This window comes from Oryx dammah, unplaced genomic scaffold (genome assembly GCF_014754425.2).
Source record: "Oryx dammah isolate SB20612 unplaced genomic scaffold, SCBI_Odam_1.1 HiC_scaffold_28, whole genome shotgun sequence".
Classification (NCBI taxonomy): domain Eukaryota; kingdom Metazoa; phylum Chordata; class Mammalia; order Artiodactyla; family Bovidae; genus Oryx; species Oryx dammah.
Window position 1 is genome coordinate 56,788,490 of NW_024070212.1, and position 18,552 is coordinate 56,807,041.

General features: G+C 39.5%; 1 protein-coding gene across 1 annotated transcript in view; it reads left to right on the plus strand.

Annotated features, from left to right (window-relative positions):
- The window catches only part of DDAH1 (dimethylarginine dimethylaminohydrolase 1), a 154,624-nt gene that overhangs the window by 115,046 nt on the left and 21,026 nt on the right, over positions 1 to 18,552 (plus strand). Inside the window, exons 3-4 of the mRNA XM_040232421.1 lie at positions 4,935 to 5,008; positions 5,794 to 5,913. Coding sequence (XP_040088355.1) covers positions 4,935 to 5,008; positions 5,794 to 5,913 — 194 coding nt within the window. The remainder of the gene's footprint in view (positions 1 to 4,934; positions 5,009 to 5,793; positions 5,914 to 18,552) is intronic.

An 18,552-nucleotide genomic window follows, 5' to 3' on the forward strand; every position in this document is an offset into this window, starting at 1 on the left:
CACCATGATGTATTTATTCATTTTACTGCTGATATATATTTGAGTACTTTTCAGTTTTTCTCTACTGACTTCAATGCTGCTATGTACAGTCTTGTTGTGTCTGAGTACATATATAAGTTTCTTTAAAGTAAAGAGCTAGAAATAGAATTTCAGGTGATAAACTCTCATCCTACGTCAATGGTTACATGATTTTCTTCTTTAATCTATTTATGTGGTTAATTATATTAACTGATTTCCTGATATCAATGATCAAAGTTTATATCCCTGGGATGAAATCAAACTTAATCAAGATATATCCTCTTTTTATTACAGTGTTCTTTTTTAGGGCTTCCCTGGTAGCTCAGTTGATAAAGAATCCACCTGTGAGGCAGGAGACCCTGGTTCAGTTCATGGGTTGGGAAGATCCCCTGGAGAAGGGACAGGCTACCCACTCCAGTATTCTTGGGCTTCCCTGGTGGTTCAGCTGGTAAAGAATCTGCCTGCAATGCGGGAGACCTGGGCTCAATCCCTGGGTTGAGAATATCCCCCGGAGAAGGGAAAGGCTACTCACTCCAATATTCTTGCCTGGAGAATTCCATAGACTGTATAGTCCGTGGGGTCACAAAGAGTCACATGACTGAGCAACTTTCATTTCACTTCACTGTATTTACTTTGCTGATAATTGTTTAAGATTTGTTTCTGTGGCCTGCAACTTTTCTTTCTTGTTATCCTTGTCTAGCTTTGGTTGAAATTATGTTAACCTCATATAAAATGTATTAGAGAATATTTTCCTGTTTCTATTCTCTAAAATCAGTAAAAGTTTAATTGTGCATTACTTGAATTTTGGAAGAATTTACCTATTCAGGCCTTGTGGGCCTTAATTTCTTTGTGGGAAGATTTTCAACTGATTTTGTTTTTGTAATAATTATATGACTATTGAGATTTTTTTCTGAGCCAATTTTGGTGAGTTCTGTTTTCTGAGATTTTATTTATTTCATCTAAGTTTTTTAAATGTTGGGTATAAAGTTATTCATATTTTCTTAATATCTGTTTTAAGTTCTACAACAATTACAGCTATGTCCCCTTTCATTCATAATGTTTTTGGGGCCTTCATTTTCTTGCCAGAGATCTGTCAATTTCATTAACCTTTTTGAAGAACTACCTTTTGGCTTTTTGAACCCTCGCTCTTGTATGTTTCCTTTTCTCTTCCTGTTTCTACTTTTATTTCCTTCCTTCAAATTTCTTTGTTTTTATTGTTCTTTTTTCCTTTAGTTGCAAAGTGAAATCTTGTCTCTTTATTTTGAAACTGTCCTCTTCTTAATGTAAGCATTTAAGTACTACCTTCTAAGTAGTGCTTTAACTGAATCCTTTGTGTTTTGATATGAATATTTTTGTTATTAACTCAAAATGTTTTCCCATTTCCATTATGATTTATTCTTTGGCTTATTAGTGGATAATGATTTAAAAAAAAACATATTGATCATTAGTATAAGTTGATGGGATAACAACTCATTACTGTGATCATTGATAAATATAAAGCATTTAGCCTATCTTTTCTTTGTGAACTCTGCTTCAAGTAGACCAAATACTTGACTGAGAAAAGTTTTTAGAATTCTACCCAGGAAATGTAGATCCTAATAAAACAAAGGACCTGTGCAATGATCATCAAAGCATGTAAAACTTTTATATGAGGGACTTTCCTGGCGGTCCAGTGGTTAGGACTCCAAGCTTCCAATGCAAAGGGTATGGATTTGACCCCTGGTTGGAAAACTAAGTTCCCACAAGCTTCAAGGCAGGGGGAAAAAAAACAGATAAAGGAATGAACCAACAACAACAAAAAAAAACTTTACATGAAAGCTTGATGGGGAGCTTTATGATGGAGGAATCAGGCTGATACTACATGAACACTCTTATGATTCTAGTATCACTGAAAATGTGACAGTCAGGATATGATGTGCTTCGGGATGTGATACAATAGATGTGTAACCCCACCTCTGATGCTTTTGAACTGTGGTGTTGGAGAAGACTCTTGAGGGTCCCTTGAACTGCAAGATCAAACCACTCAATCCTAAAGGAAATCAGTCCTGAATATTCAATGGAGGGACTGATGCTGAAACTGAAGCCCCAATACTTTGGCCACCTGATGTGAAGAACTGACTCACTGGAAAAGACCCTGATGCTGGGAAAGATTGAAGGCAGGAGGAGAAGGGGACAACAGAGGATGAGATGGTTGGATGGCATCACCAACTAGACGGACATGAGTTTGAGCAAGCTCTGGGAGTTAGTGATGGACAGGGAAGCCTGGTGTGCTGCAGTCCATGGCTCACAAAGAATCGGACACAGCTGAGCAACTGAACTGATAGCCCCACCACTGAAGTAGTCCTATCCAAAAAAAAAAAAATTGAGCAAGAATCTAATGAAGTATCTACATAGACTATCAATTTGCCAAAAATACAAAGGATAAAGGAACAATTTAAAGTTAGTATGCAAGAAGGGGCTTCCCTAGAGGTTCAGACAGTAAAGAATCCGCCTTCCATGCAGGAGATGCAAAGAGGTTGGTTCAGTCCCTGGGTTGGGAAGATCCTCTGGAGGAGGGCATGGCAACTCACTCCAGTGTTCTTGCCTGGAAAATCCCATAGACAGACAACCCTGGTGGGCTACAGTCCATGGGGTTGCAAAGAGGGGGGCAAGCCTGAAGCAACTTCACACATGCACTGGTGCACGCACACACACACACACACAAGGGAAAAATCAACCAAATCCAGAATGTAGGAAAGTCAGTAGGATAAATGACCTGATTTCTTCTATGAAAGAATAAGGTAAGGAAGGAAAAGAAAAAGAGGGTGAGTGGTTATAGAAGAAAATGACATGAGACATATAACAACCCAAATACTTTTTACTATTTTGATTCCAGAACTTCAGTTGTTTTTTATCAGAAAGGCTATTTAAGGGGTATAGTCTACCATACTGCTAGAAACAGAAGCCTGGCTTACTTTTTAAAGACATAGCAGTTTGCTTTTCTTTGTATTTTTAAATGGAAAAAGTGTGTAAGGTGTTTATATTTGCATATAGTGTGTTTCAATTTGCGTAATGAAGTAATTTTTTAAAAATTTTAAGTTGCTTCACTTCTTGTTTTAAGTAACTTTTGTTTGTGTTTGTTTGTTTTAGCTGTGCCATACAGCATCAGGATCTTAGTTCCTCAACCAGTGATCAAACCCATGTTCGCTGCATTGGGAGCATGGAGTCTTAATCACTGAATTGCCAGGAAAGTCCCTAAGTGTTTTGTTTTTTTTTTTTTTCAATTGTGTGTAAATCTAATTTATAAATCTACATTTATCAGAAGAGAATTAGGGAAATTTGTCTTTTTTATTTCAACTGACTTTTTAAATAAAGAGATTAATACTTTTTGTCAAGTAAGGGACCTTTCCCTTACTTAAGTTTTGTTGTGTATGGAGAAGGCAATGGCAACCCACTCCAGTACTCTGGCCTGGAAAATCCCATGGATGGAGGAGCTTGGTAGGCTGTAGTCCATGGGGTCGTGAAGAGTCAGACACAACTGAACGACTTCACTTTCACTCATTGGAGAAAGAGATGGCAACCCACTCCAGTGTTCTTGCCTGGAGAATCCCAGGGACAGTGGAGCCTGGTGGGCTGCCGTCTGTGGAGTCGCACAGAGTCGGACACGACTGAAGTGACTTAGCAGCAGCAGCAGTGAGTTTTCTTAAGGGACAACACAATCAGGCCATTACCCAAAATACTGTCAGTTTGCCACCAACGATTCTTGTGTCTGCCAACAGCATAAGCCACTGGAATTTATCTTAACATTATTTGACCTATGTCTTTTACCCCTGTTATAAGGACACCATGAAGATTAAAGTTGTAACAGGTGTGAAGTCTATCAAGCAATTCTTTCTACATGGCTACAAGTGTACATGACTATACTGTTTATGCTTGTTCTGGGGCAAAATATATACTGATTTCTCCTGGAATATATTTTCCACATTTCATGTAGAATTATTTTCCAAAGAATTAAGGAAGGATAAGAACACCTGCATTTATGTATTGCCTGACTCTATCTACTATCATTGGTTTTTTGCCTATAACTAGAAGAGCATTTTTACTTGATGCTTTGCTTTCTGAGAAAAAAAAATTGTAGAATTTTAGAAAAGCCAAATAATTAGAAAATTTCTTTCTCCAAAACTTTAGTGCTTTGTAGATAGATGTATTTGAGGGTTAAATTGAAATAAATAGGTGTGTTGTTTTAAAGACAGCTCTTAGAGCTGAAGACCAGTCAGCACTAAGCTCATTTTACTGAGATGGTTTTGTCAGCCCTTACATCAGCACTATTTAAAAAAAAAAAAAAAGGGGGATCTGACTCATCAAGACTGTATAGTATTGTTCTTTTGGACGAAAATAAGGAAGTTCTGCTAACTTGTTGCTATTACTTAATTTCTGATTACAGGTTATTAATATGTTTAATTCTGTTATTTTCTAAATAAAAACCATATTACCTTATTGTGGTAAAATATACATAACATAAAGTTTACCATTTAACTATTTTAAAATGCACAGTTCAGGGGTGTTAACTGCATTCATGTTTTGCAACCATCGCCACCATCCATCTCCAGCACTGTTTTGCCTTCCCCAAATAAAACATCATACCCATTAAGCACTGACTCACTAGCTCCTGCTCTGTCCCCTCCCCATCATCAGCCCATGACAACCACCATTCTATTGATACTTTCTGCCTCTATCAGTTTGAAAGAGTTTATTTCTAATGGCAATAATCTGAAATCATTTATGTAAAGAGAGCAGGAGTCAAGAGAACAAGTGGAGCTGATCTCTAAGGTAGGAAAGAACTGTGTGAGGCTTTAAAGTCTTTATTTATAGATTAAAAAAATAGCATGCCATCACTGATGCTACCCACTCACTGTGTTCCATGACATTTATTCTAGGCAGAGAATTTTTTGTGGGCCTTTCCAAAAGGACCAATCAACGAGGTGCGGAAATCTTGGCTGATACTTTTAAGGTAGGTAAAGGATAATTTATGCCTGGCAAAGAGTAACTACCTAATAAAAAGTCATAGACCCATTGAATCAATATCTCATGAATAATGATATTTTTATGTCATGGGCTTTGCAAAATAACTCCTAATATTTGTATGTTTGCTAGAAGTTTTAGAAGCTAAGACTTAATAAATAGGCTTCATGGGACTCCCACAGCATCAACAGATAAAGTTATCATGGACATTCTGCTTTCTCCCAGTGTATAATCAATCATACAACCACTTGGCAGATATTCCTGGCACAATTGATGACTTAAAAAATATATATCTGGAGTCCCAGTTGTCTCTAAAATGAAAAGTGGAATTAAAGATCACGCACACTTGGCTGCCTACTCTGTGCTGGGCCTTACACATACATCCTCCCAAGGTGCCTTTACTCTACTGGTTTTGAGCAGATTGGCTCACCAGGCTGCTAAGGAAGAGATGTAATCCCCAAGAACCTGTTCCCCAGGACGATGTGAGGCTCTTGTTTGCACAGGATATTCAGACACATCCTTCTGGAGTAGCCCCCTCTGCAGGTCAGCCAGCGAAGCTGTTAAGGCAGTCACAGGTCAGGTAAGAGGCTCTGCACTTCCTTCTTAGAAGCAGTCTTCATTTAATTGGCAATACCCAAACCTATGAGGCCCAGTTTTCCTTCCAGATGTTCAGGGACCCCAGCAGACTCCTGACGAGCAAGAATGTTTTGAGCAGGTTTGAACAGGTTTTAGAGTTATTCTGCCATGACAAACTACTTTCTCTCATATGCGTAGGACTACGCAGTCTCCACGGTCCCTGTGGTGGATGCTTTGCACTTGAAGAGTTTCTGCAGCATGGCTGGACCTAACCTAATCGCTATTGGATCCAGTGAATCTGCACAGAAGGCCCTCAAGGTAAATGTAAAACTTTGCTCTTTCGAAATGCAGTAGGCACTGCCTGTCGCATGGTTTTTCTAATACTGTCTACTGGACAGACAGCAACCAAGGGTAGCAGGGAAAGAACTTGAGCTTTCTCTGATTTACACTGTCATGATCTCATATTTATTAGGAACCAGGAGCACTTAGTACGTACTGTTACTCTGAGTAAGTAAGTACTTGTTGTTCAGTCGCTAAGTGATTTCTGACTCTTTGCGACCCCGTAGGCTGTAACCCACCAGGCTCCTCTGTCCATGGGGATTTCCAGGCAAGAATACTAGAGTGGGTTGCCATTTCCTTCTCCAAGTAAGTACTTAGTAAGTACTCTTCCTGGAAAATACACCTATTAGAAGAATTCTTCACTAATGAACCATTCTTCCTCACACACCAGGTTTCCTGGAAAGGAATAACTCATCACAGTTATTTCTTCTGAGGAAAAGGCAGGCATTCCACCAGCAGAGCTCTTTATAACGTTTTATCTTTTAACGCAGGTAACTGGTACATACAGAGTCATTACGTTATTCTTATCCTTTTGTACTTCTGAACTATTTCATAATAATCTTTTAGAAAGCCGTGATTCAGAAGTACCTAAAATTTTTAACTTTCCCATTTGCAGTGGAATACTTAAATTTTAGGAAAGTCATTTTTCTCATTTCACAGATAGGAATCAGAAAGTCCAGAAAAATTACTACTTGCTTTGGGTCACACAGCTAGATGGAGAGTAGACGTCATTGATAGTGAAGATTTTCTATCATTATAGTGCTTTACAGTTCAAAGGCACCTTCCTTCTCTGTAACTAATAACCCTGGGAGATGATCTGGACACTTCATAAGGGCAAAGACCTTGTCCGTTTTGGTCACTATTGTGCCCCTTTATATTCGGCCCAAGGTGGTCCCTAAATAAATATCTGGTGCACAGTGAATAAATGAATGAGGGAAGTGACTTTATCTCCATTTTGCAGTTAAGAACTAGATTGAGTGGCTCACCCCAGATCACAAAGCTTATACTAAAAGGTGGGCTGGGACTACTTTTTGTCCCCCTTCCTCTCAAGTGGTGCTGCATGACATGTGACTTATTAAAGGACCAAGACAGGGATTTCCCTGACAGTCTAGTGGTTAAGACCTCTGTGTTCCCAATGCAGAGGGCACAAGTTTGATTCCTGTTCAGGGAACTAAGATGGGCTTCCCAGTTGACTCAGTGGTAAAAGAATCTGCCTCCCAATGCAGGAGCCACAGGAGATGAGGGTTCAATCCCTGGGTCAGGAAGATCCCCTGGAGATGGAAATGGCAACCCATTCCAGTATTCTTGCTGGGATAATCCCATGGACAGAGGAGCCTGGCGGACTACATTCCATGGGGTTACGAGGAACATGGTTGAAGAAATTTAGCACTCACACATGCAGAAAACTAAGATACTTCATGCAGCACAGCTTGGCCAAAAAAAATAAAAGCAAAGAACCAAGACAGAAATTTCTCTTAGGCAAAGAGAGGAAATCTGTGTGCTCCAAGGTACACAGTTTATTTGTTTGCCCTATCTGGTCTTGACTCTTCTACCTCAGGGCTGGGCTTGGTATGCTTTGTCTGGGAAGCAACCTCTGCCTCCCAATTTCTGACTTTCTACTTTGCATTATCTGTAACTTCTTTCAGTCAGTGCACTTGGCCTTTCTTTCTTCCCTTTCCCAGACTGTATCTCTAATTATATTTCTCGGACCTTTAACAATTGTTGTTGAATAATCTACTTTGGGTTTTGAATTTAGTGGCTTTTTCTATGTTTCCTTTAGAGAATGTCTTTTGTTCTGTTTCATCTGGAAGCCTGTGTCAACTTTCTGCATATAAAAAAAAAAGAAATGATGCCTTGAAAGAAAATAGTTGATGAATGATGTAATTCAGAGGATCTAGGAAGATTATTTCTCTCCTCAGGGACTAACTATGATGTCTTCCATGGCAGCTGGGTTGGCCTGCACGTGTCTGAAATTGATTACAAGGGAAGGAGAAGGCTGAAGTTGTCCATACGGTGCCTTTGTGTAAATTAGCAGAAAGAACCTCCTCTGAGTAGACTAACAAAGTAGTTTCATCTGCCATTCTGGGTAAACTAGGTCCCTAACTCAAATAAATTGGTCTCTAACTCAGTAGGTCTCTAACGCAAATTGGTCCCTAACTTAGTTTAGAGAAACTAACATGTAATAAACTAAGAGCTAACACAATATGGTTAACTAGCACTCAGTTATATGAAATAGCCCTAATTGTTATTCAGAAGAGAAGAAACTCCTTGAGGTCTAGATATTCAGAGAAAACCTCATCAAGAAAATGTGGCTTGATGTGGGTCTTGAAGGGTTTGTCAGAGTGGGATTCAGTGAGAGAGAGTTCCAGGTGGCGACAGGAAATAAGCAAAGACTAAGCACAGTGTATTCATGAGATGTAACCAAACTAGCCCAACTAATAAAGAGTTTCCTTGTGGGTTCCAGGGGACACAGATGGATGGGGCAGATGATGTCTGAAGGGGTAGGGACATAAAAGTGAGCAAAACAATGAGTTTATCTCCATGAAGTAGAAGTCTGGTTATCCATAGGCTCTGAGCAGAAGAGGCTGTATTGCTGCAAAGCTGTTGGACCATCCCTCCTTTTGCAAAAAACTAAATGGAGAAGGAAGGCCCTGTGGTCAAAAAATGGCAACTGATGACCTGGAAAAAGAAAGCCAAGCCTCAAGTTCCATTCTATGCCTTGGCCACTCACTCACGTTTCTCCATTAATCATTTCTTTTCCATTGTCAAGTCCTCTAAGACCACATCTTTTAAGAGCATCGTGTGAGGGTTTTATAGTCCTTCCTTTAGAGTTCATTTGAGTCAGTGTTAATAATGATGTTCACTCTATACTTGAAACCTTCTGTGTCAGAAACTATAAATAATTCTGACTAGAAAAACATTCTTTGGAGACTGAATTTTCCATCAGAAAATGTGCTTCATAAACCATGGGCCTGTGGAGTTGGCCAATGCCCACCTGCCGTGTTCCTAGCATCAGAAAGGTCCTCTTCCCTGGTAGCCAAGGTAGGAGTATAAAGTAAACTGAAAACTAATGAGATCTCCATGAGGGTCAGAAATAAGTGGGTTGGTGAAAAATTCAGATTTAGTGAATTGAACTGGTTGTTTGAGAACAGTTTAGGCGCCTGTATTAAATCAATGAATAAAGTTGATGGTGGGTAAGTCCCACTGCTGATTTGGACATATAAATACTGATATAGACAGGCAGGAAGACAAATGGTCAGAGACAAATATGTCATTTACAAGTAATGAAATTGTGGGGTTTTTTTTCCCACTTCACAAGTGAAAATACTGAGAACAGATGAAATAAGGCATTTTGAATAGGATCTCATGGTTTCAGAATCAGATTTCTTGGACCCAGCTTCTGCTGGCCCCAGTTGCCCAGCCCACTCCATAGCCATTCTTTTTCTATTGGAAAGCCTTTTCTAATTATTTTGCCATGGATTGGTTCTAGCTAAGCTCGCTCTTTCTCCTCCCCTCTCTCCAACTATTCCTCTCTTCCCATTTATTGCTGGTTATCAGTATCTGATCTGTGTCAGGGAAGATGTGAGTTTGGTCCCAGATAGCTGTTTTTCCTTTGTCAATCATGATGTCTCAGTCTTGTCTCCATGGAGAAGCCCCTGGCCACTTGGGCATCACTTTGAAGGGTGTAGCATTTAAACAGGGATGAATTGTGCCTTTCTGTGCTACACACAGAAAACCTGATTGCTTCCCACATCTGTCACTGCTCTTTGAGTACTTGCTTCCTTCAGAGTCTTTAAAACTACTTCTTGCATATTCATGCAAAGCTGAGAGCCCAAGGGCTTCCCGGCAGTCTTACTGCATTTGAAACACTGTGTAATGGGTTGCAGCCTATTCTTGGTTAATGAAGTGGGTTCTTATGGAGATAGTCATCATACCTGTCTAGGCTGTAGGAGATTTAATAGGGTAAGCATTGTCTATTTAAATGAAATAATCCATCTAAGATGACTTTAGCAACTCTCTGCTAAAAAGCCCAGAATGTATTTAACACAGGGTATATTTAATACACTTTTAATACAGTTTAATATAGGAAAGAAAAAAAAGGAGGACCTATCATTACCATATTTTACCATTGATGTGGCCAAAGTACTGGCGATTAGGTTGATTTGAAATTACTAAAGATATTAGATACCAGGTCTTACTCTAGAAATACTATTATCTAAGCAAAATTAGCCTTTAGAGCAACCTGTCCTTGCTATACTTTTTCTCCTACACTTTTCATCATTCCCTTCATGCCCCTGGGCAATCACTACCTTCATCCTGCTCCTCTAGTTATAAAAGAAAATAATATAAGAGTAATTAACTTATGTTCAGGCAGTGGATCCACTAGTACTCTCCCACGAGGAATGTTTGTCTTCTCAAAGACGATGAGAGCTCCAGGTGCTGCCCAGCTGGAGCTTCGGTCACAAACGTAATTTGAACAACAGAAGCCAACCTCCGGATAACACATATTCTCTTATCTCATTCATTTAAAGTTAAACAAGAGATAAAACTGGAGTGGGTAGCCATTCCCTTCTCCAGGGGAGCTTTCCAACCCAGGGAGTTAAACCTGGGTCTCTCACATTGCGGGCAGATTCTTTACTTTCTGAGCCACCAGGGAAGCCCAGAGATCAAACCTCTCTATGCTATTAGCAGTCTATGCTGCTGCTGCTGCTGCTAAGTCGCTTCAGTCGTGTCCAACTCTGTATTATTAGTAGTGAATTCAAGAGGGAGGGAGTCATGGTGTGCAGGGCCATTTTGTATGTTATATTTTAATTTTTAAAGATTAGTAAAAATACATATATTGTTGGAAGTGGGCTGTGATTAACTTACAGAAATAATTCTTCAGTAGCTGAGTCTAAATCTCAAATCCTTGCTTTACCTTCCATGTGATATCTTTTAATAAGGAAAAAAAAAAGCAAACCTTATATACCTCTTGACCAATATCTCCCCATTTCTTCTTGCCTGCCAGTCTTTGTAAAACTTAAATATATATAGTCCTTTATATGTCAGTAAAGCTGGGGAGGGAAAAAACATAATAAAGAGTAGATTTGCACTACATCTCACCCGTTCTTTTTCTATATCAGTGCCAAAATCGACTTGCTTTCCAGGAACCTGGATTAATTACATGCTCTCTGTCACAGGAGGACAGATCGTAATTCTCGCCATCGGGAGGGGCTCTCAGTAATAATTTTTAACCCAATCTTCTTGGTAGCATTTAGTCTTCCAGCCACCTGGGAGTAAGAGAAAGGAAGGAAGGAAGCACAAAGAGAGGGAATGAAGAAGATAGGGAAAGGAGGTGGGGAAGAGTGACACTTGGCTAAAACAATCAGATGAGAAAGCTGTTGCCCTCCCCAAGTTCAGAGCTCCAGGGACTTGTGGTACTGACATGCTGAGGGGTGTGCCATGAGCTGGCCAGGAGGCAAGAGGCATATCCCCACCTTCCTAACTTAACTCCACACAGGAGACCAGGTATTCTTCTCCTTTCGGCATCTGCAGTTTTGTTTAGTGACCTTTCTTTTATTACTAGTTTTATTCTTTTGTATCGCAGTGAATTACTGTTTAAGATTTTTAATAGAAATACTAAAAGGATGTGGTAAGAAAAAAATTATGAGATCACCACTCCATTTTTTGTGCCTTTGTCATTTAAATGGAGCTGAAATATAGTACATGGAATTCCAGTAGACTTGTAATTTTAAATTAAAAAAGATCATAATGTATCTAGATGGGAATGTCTTTAAGTTTTTTATGTTTCCTGAAATAACAAATTACACTTGTAAGATTCCTTGAATGAGGACACGGGCTGCTTGCTCTGAGCTAATTTAAATTGCATAGGATACACTGTGTTTCTCTTTTGCATGACTAACTATATAATAGAGGTCACTCAGTATTTCCTCTCGTTTTGACTCAGCTTCAGCATTGATTTTATGTCCAAAAATGTCCATGTTATTTTATAGGTGGTCATTTAAAAAATGAAAATGGAAAAAGTCCTTAATGTTTTTGGATTTTGTATGTTTTTTTAATCCCCTGGAATTTCCTTTAATGACAACTGGAACAGCAATAGCGAAACCAAAAGACAGAAGGAGAGCTAACCAGTATCACCAGCATGATTGAAATGGAAAAATAAAGACTTTGCATTTTCAGTTGCTGTCACAGGGAATTACAGTCTATAACCACAAGATTTCCCACTTTGTGTGTCTACTTTGAAGGACAATTGACAATCCATCGTAGGTTTAATTTAGTCTCATTTTGGGGTTTTCTCTTCCAATTGTATTCACCAGATTCACAAGACAATGATCTTATAAAAAATAATCAACCGTGCCTGAATTAAGAAATTAAAACACAAAACCAAATAGACTCTGAGTTTGTAACAACTGTTTATGCTCCTTTTCCTGGCAGCAGTTGGCTTATCTGACAGTATTCCCAGAGCTGTATGCCAACAAGGCTGGGGTGGCCAAATAAAATGCTTTGGCATGAGAGGGCAATAAATAATCTGAAGCTCGGAGACCAAAACAACCTTGGTGTATACCAGCACTAATCCCAAGCAAGGCAGGAAGAAAGCAAAATTGGCCAAGTAGGAGAAAGGGAACAATAATGTGTTTTTTTCTCTTGAGCGTTCAAGAAAATGTCAAAGAGGGAAAAAAGGAAGAAATAATATTTAAAAGGCTGTTCATTCTATCCATTATATAATGGACATCAAAAAGTACTTAGCAGACTCTATGGGATGTCATTGGGGGAAACTCAAGTATCTTGTTTGGAGGTTGAGCAAATGGCCTTTTATGGGTTCTTTCAATCCAAGACTCCTGCTCATGAAAGAAAAAGCCTCTGAGTGACCTTGAATTGGTGGTTCCTGATAAAAGGTGTGGTTTAAAATTTTCTGAAAACACACTGTCCTGGCCCTATCTCAGAAAATTTTGACGTTCTAGGTCTGGGATCCAGTCTGGCCCTCTGCATTTTTTAAAATGTATTATTGAGGTATAGTTGATTTACAGTGTTGTGCTAATTGGTGCTATATAGCAAAATGATTCAGTTATATATACATATGTACTATATATATATGTATATGTATAAATACATTCCTTTTTATATTATTTTCCATTATGGTTTATCACAGGATATTGAATATAGTTCCCTATGCCATACAGTAGTACCTTATTATTTATCCATTCAATATACAATAGTTTGCATCTGCTAATCTCCAACTCTCAAACTTCCCCACGCAGCCCTCTGTTTTGGCAACCACAAGTCTGCCCTCTGCCAGGCATCTGTATTTTCAAAATTTCCACAGGTGATTCTGGTACACAGACTACATTGAAAGCCACTGCCTTCAAGAATTTCTACAACTTACAAAATCACTTAACTTATGATCCTGAATAATATGCACCTGAAGAAGCCAATCACTATGTCTATAATAGAGGTACAAAAGAACATCCTCCAAGTAGCATTGAAAGTTAGAGAAAGTATCCAAATCAAAAACCGTCAAAAGTCAGAAACTCCTTACTCTTTTCATGCCAAGAGCTCAACATTGTACAACTTAAAATATTAATATAATACCTAACTAGGTAATAACTTGAATGCCATCATTCAATCCATTTGACATGTTAAACTTCTTTATTAAAATATTCTGAGTTATCAAAAATCACTAATGTTATCATTTTCTGAGAATAGAAAATTTGCATTTGACTCATGCTTCCTAAACCTCTCCCCCAACACACACACACACACACACACAAAGAAAAATCTAACAACAGTACCTTATCTTGATGTACAGAGATTTATGCCAAAGAGAAAAAAAGACTAAACTTCATATTATTACCGATATTAGAGAAAAAAACTTACTTTACAAACAAAATCATATGTTGATTCGACTGAAGAAGCATAGTTGTCTAAAGGGCCAAAATGGATTTGAGGGCAAAGCAGAGAACTTTAGAGTCCAAATTCACAGGTTGTCCTTCTGGCTCTGCCTCCAGCTCTCCCTGTGTGACCCCGTCTCCAGTAGGCAATCTCATCCTGAAAAAACAAAGTTCAATCAGCCTCTCCAAGGAATGAGAGCTTCATTCCTCCCCACTGGAAATTTCATGACAGGCAGGCAAGGTGAAGGACTATGTCTCAAGCTTGGCAAAAAGTAGCGACCATCTAATTAGAAAGCACTCAGTGATACAGATAGTTCCAAAGTGGGTTCACTATAGACTCTTGACCATTGTGACATCATCCTTTCAGTGGCAGTAAGTGATAGAAGACTTATTCTTAGCTGAACGTGTTGATGCTGGCTTGAGGATAGAAAACTGCAGAAGAATCCATCCTAGTTCCATCTCTCTTTGAGGAGGCTTCAACTGAGTATGTAACTATTAAACTGGATATCTAACAAACATCATTATTTCCTAATTCATTCATAAAAATCTGATAGAAAAGAAGGTGAGGTTTCCACAACCTTTTATTGTTGTCTCTTCTGCAAAAAAACTTTTCAAAAAGCAGATGAAAGAAAAAGCAATTGAAAAAAGAGGTTGCGTGTGTGCTGAGTCGCTTCAGTCGTGTCCAACTCTGCACAACCCTATAGGCTATAGCCTACCAGGCTCCTCTGTCCATGGGATTCTGGAGGTGAGAATACTGCAGTGGGTTGCCAAGCCCTCCTCCAGGGTATCTTTCAACCCAGGGATCACACCCGCGTCTCTTGTCTTCTGCATTGGCAGGCGGGTTCTTTACCACTAGTGTCCCCTGCTGCTGCTGCTGCTAAGTTGCTTCAGTCCCCTGGGAAGCCCCTAAAAAAGAGATTACAGCTGAGTTCGAAGTTAGGGCTTCTTGAGCATCATACAGTAATTTATTGAGCAGCAACTGTATGCAAGATAGAGTCTCACACACAGGGAACATGGAGGAGGATGCCCTCAAGGCCTCTCCAGCTGAACTGGAGAAACAGGACAATGTCAGTGTAAGATAAGGCAAATGCCTACTAAATGGTGCAGGGTCCCAGTAGAGGCAGTGGGAGTTCCAAGGATAGAGTGATCACAGGAGGAGGGAACCAAAGTCCGAGTGGACCTAAACAAACAGCAAGACACAGACACAGAGGATGCGTGTTTGCTGTAGATGGACAACAGGGGGAATATCTATTTTATATCAACAGATGGTGTGCAGGGACAGGAGGAGAATTAAGGTCTAAGAAATAAGTTGGGGCTAGTCCAAAAGTAAAGGAATTGGAATCTTCTTATCTGCAGGCTGTGGGAAGCCGCTCGATTTTTCAGCAAAGGTGTAAAAGGTGGTATTTCAGAAAGATCTGTCTGATGTTATGCCTAGAAAGATTTAACAGGAAGCTCAGGAGCAATAAAGCTGGTTAGGAAGCATCACACAGTCCAGAAATAAAGGAAAGGAAGGTCTGGACTGGAGAAGCAGCCATGACAACAGAGAGGACCCTGCGGGGGGTGAGTTCCATTTACAGAAGTAGCAGAACATCATAACTGAGGGAGCTGAAAGGGCAGGGGAGGAAAAGGGCCAGGTCAGCACTTGGACAGACACTTAGAGAACTCCTGTTCTGTACCAGGCCCTGTACTAGGCCCTAGGGGACAATGATCAACGAAATCACATCAGAAAAGACTACCAAATGGGGCGCCTTTGGTGGAATTCTCAGAAGAGAGTTCAAACTCTCCCTGGCATGGTAAATTCAGTTCTCTCCATCAACACAAGAACAAACCATAGAAAATTGGTGGACAGAATGTGTTGCTGGATTCCTCTGACCTAGATTCACATTTTGAGAGCTGAGCTGTGCTTCAGACACATCCAACTGACAGCAGCTCTGGTAGATGGCCGACGTCTAAGCTCGTAAGACACTAACGGAGCTGGCTCTCATTTCAGTTTCCATTGGCAGCAGTCAGTGGCTCATCTGAATTTAGAGTCTCTGTCCTTTACCCTTTTCCATTTATTTTTTATTATCTTTATCTACTCACTCTCAAAGCACATGGAAAAAAATCACTTTAACATTTGTGTGCCCTCTGTCTCCAGCAGGGTCTCATTGTTTCTTGGCTGAATTGAGTTGGCAAAAGAGCACCAAAAAAAAAAAATTTACCCAGGATGATTTGTGCCTCATGGGCTGAAATCGTACATCACAGAATGGCCTGTGTGACACTCTCACCAAGCCAAGACCAGTACCCTTGATGTGGAACAGATTAGGAAACGTGTCAGTTGAGCTGGAGGAAGAATGGTTGAGTTTTGGGTTACTGTTTCTCCTTGAACATCACATGTATTAAATGCCTTAGGTGTTGATGAGTATCCTATTGCTTGGCTGAAGGTTAATAAGGCATATGGTAAAACCTAGGTACTAAATTAGAAATGACATTTTAACCCTAAATCATTCTCCAACTTCTAGAGAAAACATGCACACAGATGGATACAATACTGGGATTTAGCCCATCCTTAGAAACAGTGACATACAAGAGAAGCAAATTAAAAGTAAATATTCTGGGGAAGAGGGATAAATTAAGAGTTGGGGATTAAAATATACACACTACTATATGTAAAACAGATAACCGACAAGGACCTACTGAGTAACAAACCACTCCAGTAGTATTCTATCCTTAATAATCAGTTACTATTTCTCCCATTTTAATCTGTTTTTCATTTATTGTCACTGGGGGACCCGGTATTTCTCAAATACTATCTGCCTACAGACGTATAAAACTTTGGAGATAGCTTACAACAAAGCCATTCCCTTTTATCTTTTTCTGGAGTGGGACCAAATTCAAAGCTGTAACCACATATCCAGAGGTGACTCTTGGTACAGAGTTTCAAAAACAAAACATCTACACCCTGGAAAGTGATGAGTTCAATACAGATTAGCTACCAGTAGTTGTAATATTAATAGCGGTGATAATACATTTTAGGTGTGATGTTCATGTTAATTTAATTTGAAAAGCCTAAGTTAGTGACCTTTCAACTTTAACATACCCAAGAATGACACAGAGCGCACATTCGAAATGTGTATCACAGGAATTCCCTGTCAGTCTAGTATTACCACTTGGGCCTTCATTGCTGTGGGCCCGGGTTTGATCCCTGGTTGGGAAACTAAGATCCTGCATGGTGTGGCCAAAAAGAAAAACTAACGCATATATACAGAATCCAGAAAAATGGTCCTGTTGAACCTATTTGTAGGGCAGGAATAGAGACACAGACATAGAGAACAGACTTGTAGACACAGTGGAGGAAGGAGAAGGTGGGACAAATTGGGAGAGTAGCATGGACATATATACACAACCATGTGTTCAATAGATAGCTGGTGGGAAACGCTGTATAACACAGGGAGCCCAGCTCGGTGCTCGGTGACAAGCTAGGGGGTGGGATAGGGGGGAGGGAGGTTCAAGAGGGAAGGAATCTATATATACTAATAGCTGATCCACACTGATGTACAGTAGAAACCAACACAACATTGTAAAGCAATTATCCTCCAATTAAAATAAAGCATGCCTCTGTCTGGAGTTCACCAGACATCCTATATCAGCATTTGAGGGCAGGGGGAGACGATTCATGCCAAAAGTAAATCATTGTGTTGTTGGGCAGAAAATGCCCCTTAATATCATTCAGAATAGTATCTTATAAAGTAAAACAACTGGCATAGCACTTCAGAGAAGTAACACTGATGTGATTAAAAAAAAAAAAGCATGCAGAAACTAGTACAGCCACTATGGAGAACAGTGTGGAGATTCCTTTAAAACTGGAAATAGAACTGCTATATGACCCAGCAATCCCACTGCTGGACATACACACCGAGGGAACCAGAATTGAAAGAGACACATGTACCCCAATGTTCATTGCAGCTCTGTTTATAATAGCCAGGACAAGGAAGCAACCTAGATGTCCATCAGCAAATGAATGGATAAGAAAGCTGTGGTACATATACACAGTGGAATATTACTCAGCTATAAAAATGAATGTATTTGAGTTCTAATGAGGTGGATGAAACTGGAGCCTATTATACAGTAAGTCAGAAAGAGAAACACCAATACAGGATATTAATGCATATATATGGAACTTAGAAATGGTACTGATGACCCTATATGCAAGACAATAAAAGAGACACAGATATAAAGAACAGACTTTTGGACTCTGTGGGACAAGGCAAGGGTGGGATGATTTGAGAGAAAAGCATTGAAAAGTGTATTACCATTTTTAAAGTAGATGACCGGTGCAAGTTCAATGCATGAAGCAGGGCACTCAAAGCTGGTGCTCTGGGACAACTCGGAGGGATGGAGTGGGGAGAGAAGTGGGAGGGGGGTTCAGGATGGGGGAACACATGCACCCATGACTGGCTCATGTCAATGTATGGCAAAAACCACCACAACATTGTAAAGTAATTAGCCTCCAATGAAAATAAATCAAGTAAATTTTTAAAAAGTTAAAAAAAATCGTGGTAGCAAATTTCAAAACATAAAGTTTATGTCTCCATTTTAAGAACAAAAAAATGCAGAGCTTCACTAGATTGTTGAAATACAAATACCTATGAAAAGCTAATTCTTTAAAATACTGTGTCTTTTTAGGGGAGATGCTTACAGAATAAACAACATCATGTATTCCATTTAGTTCCTTTCTCTCTGTTGATAA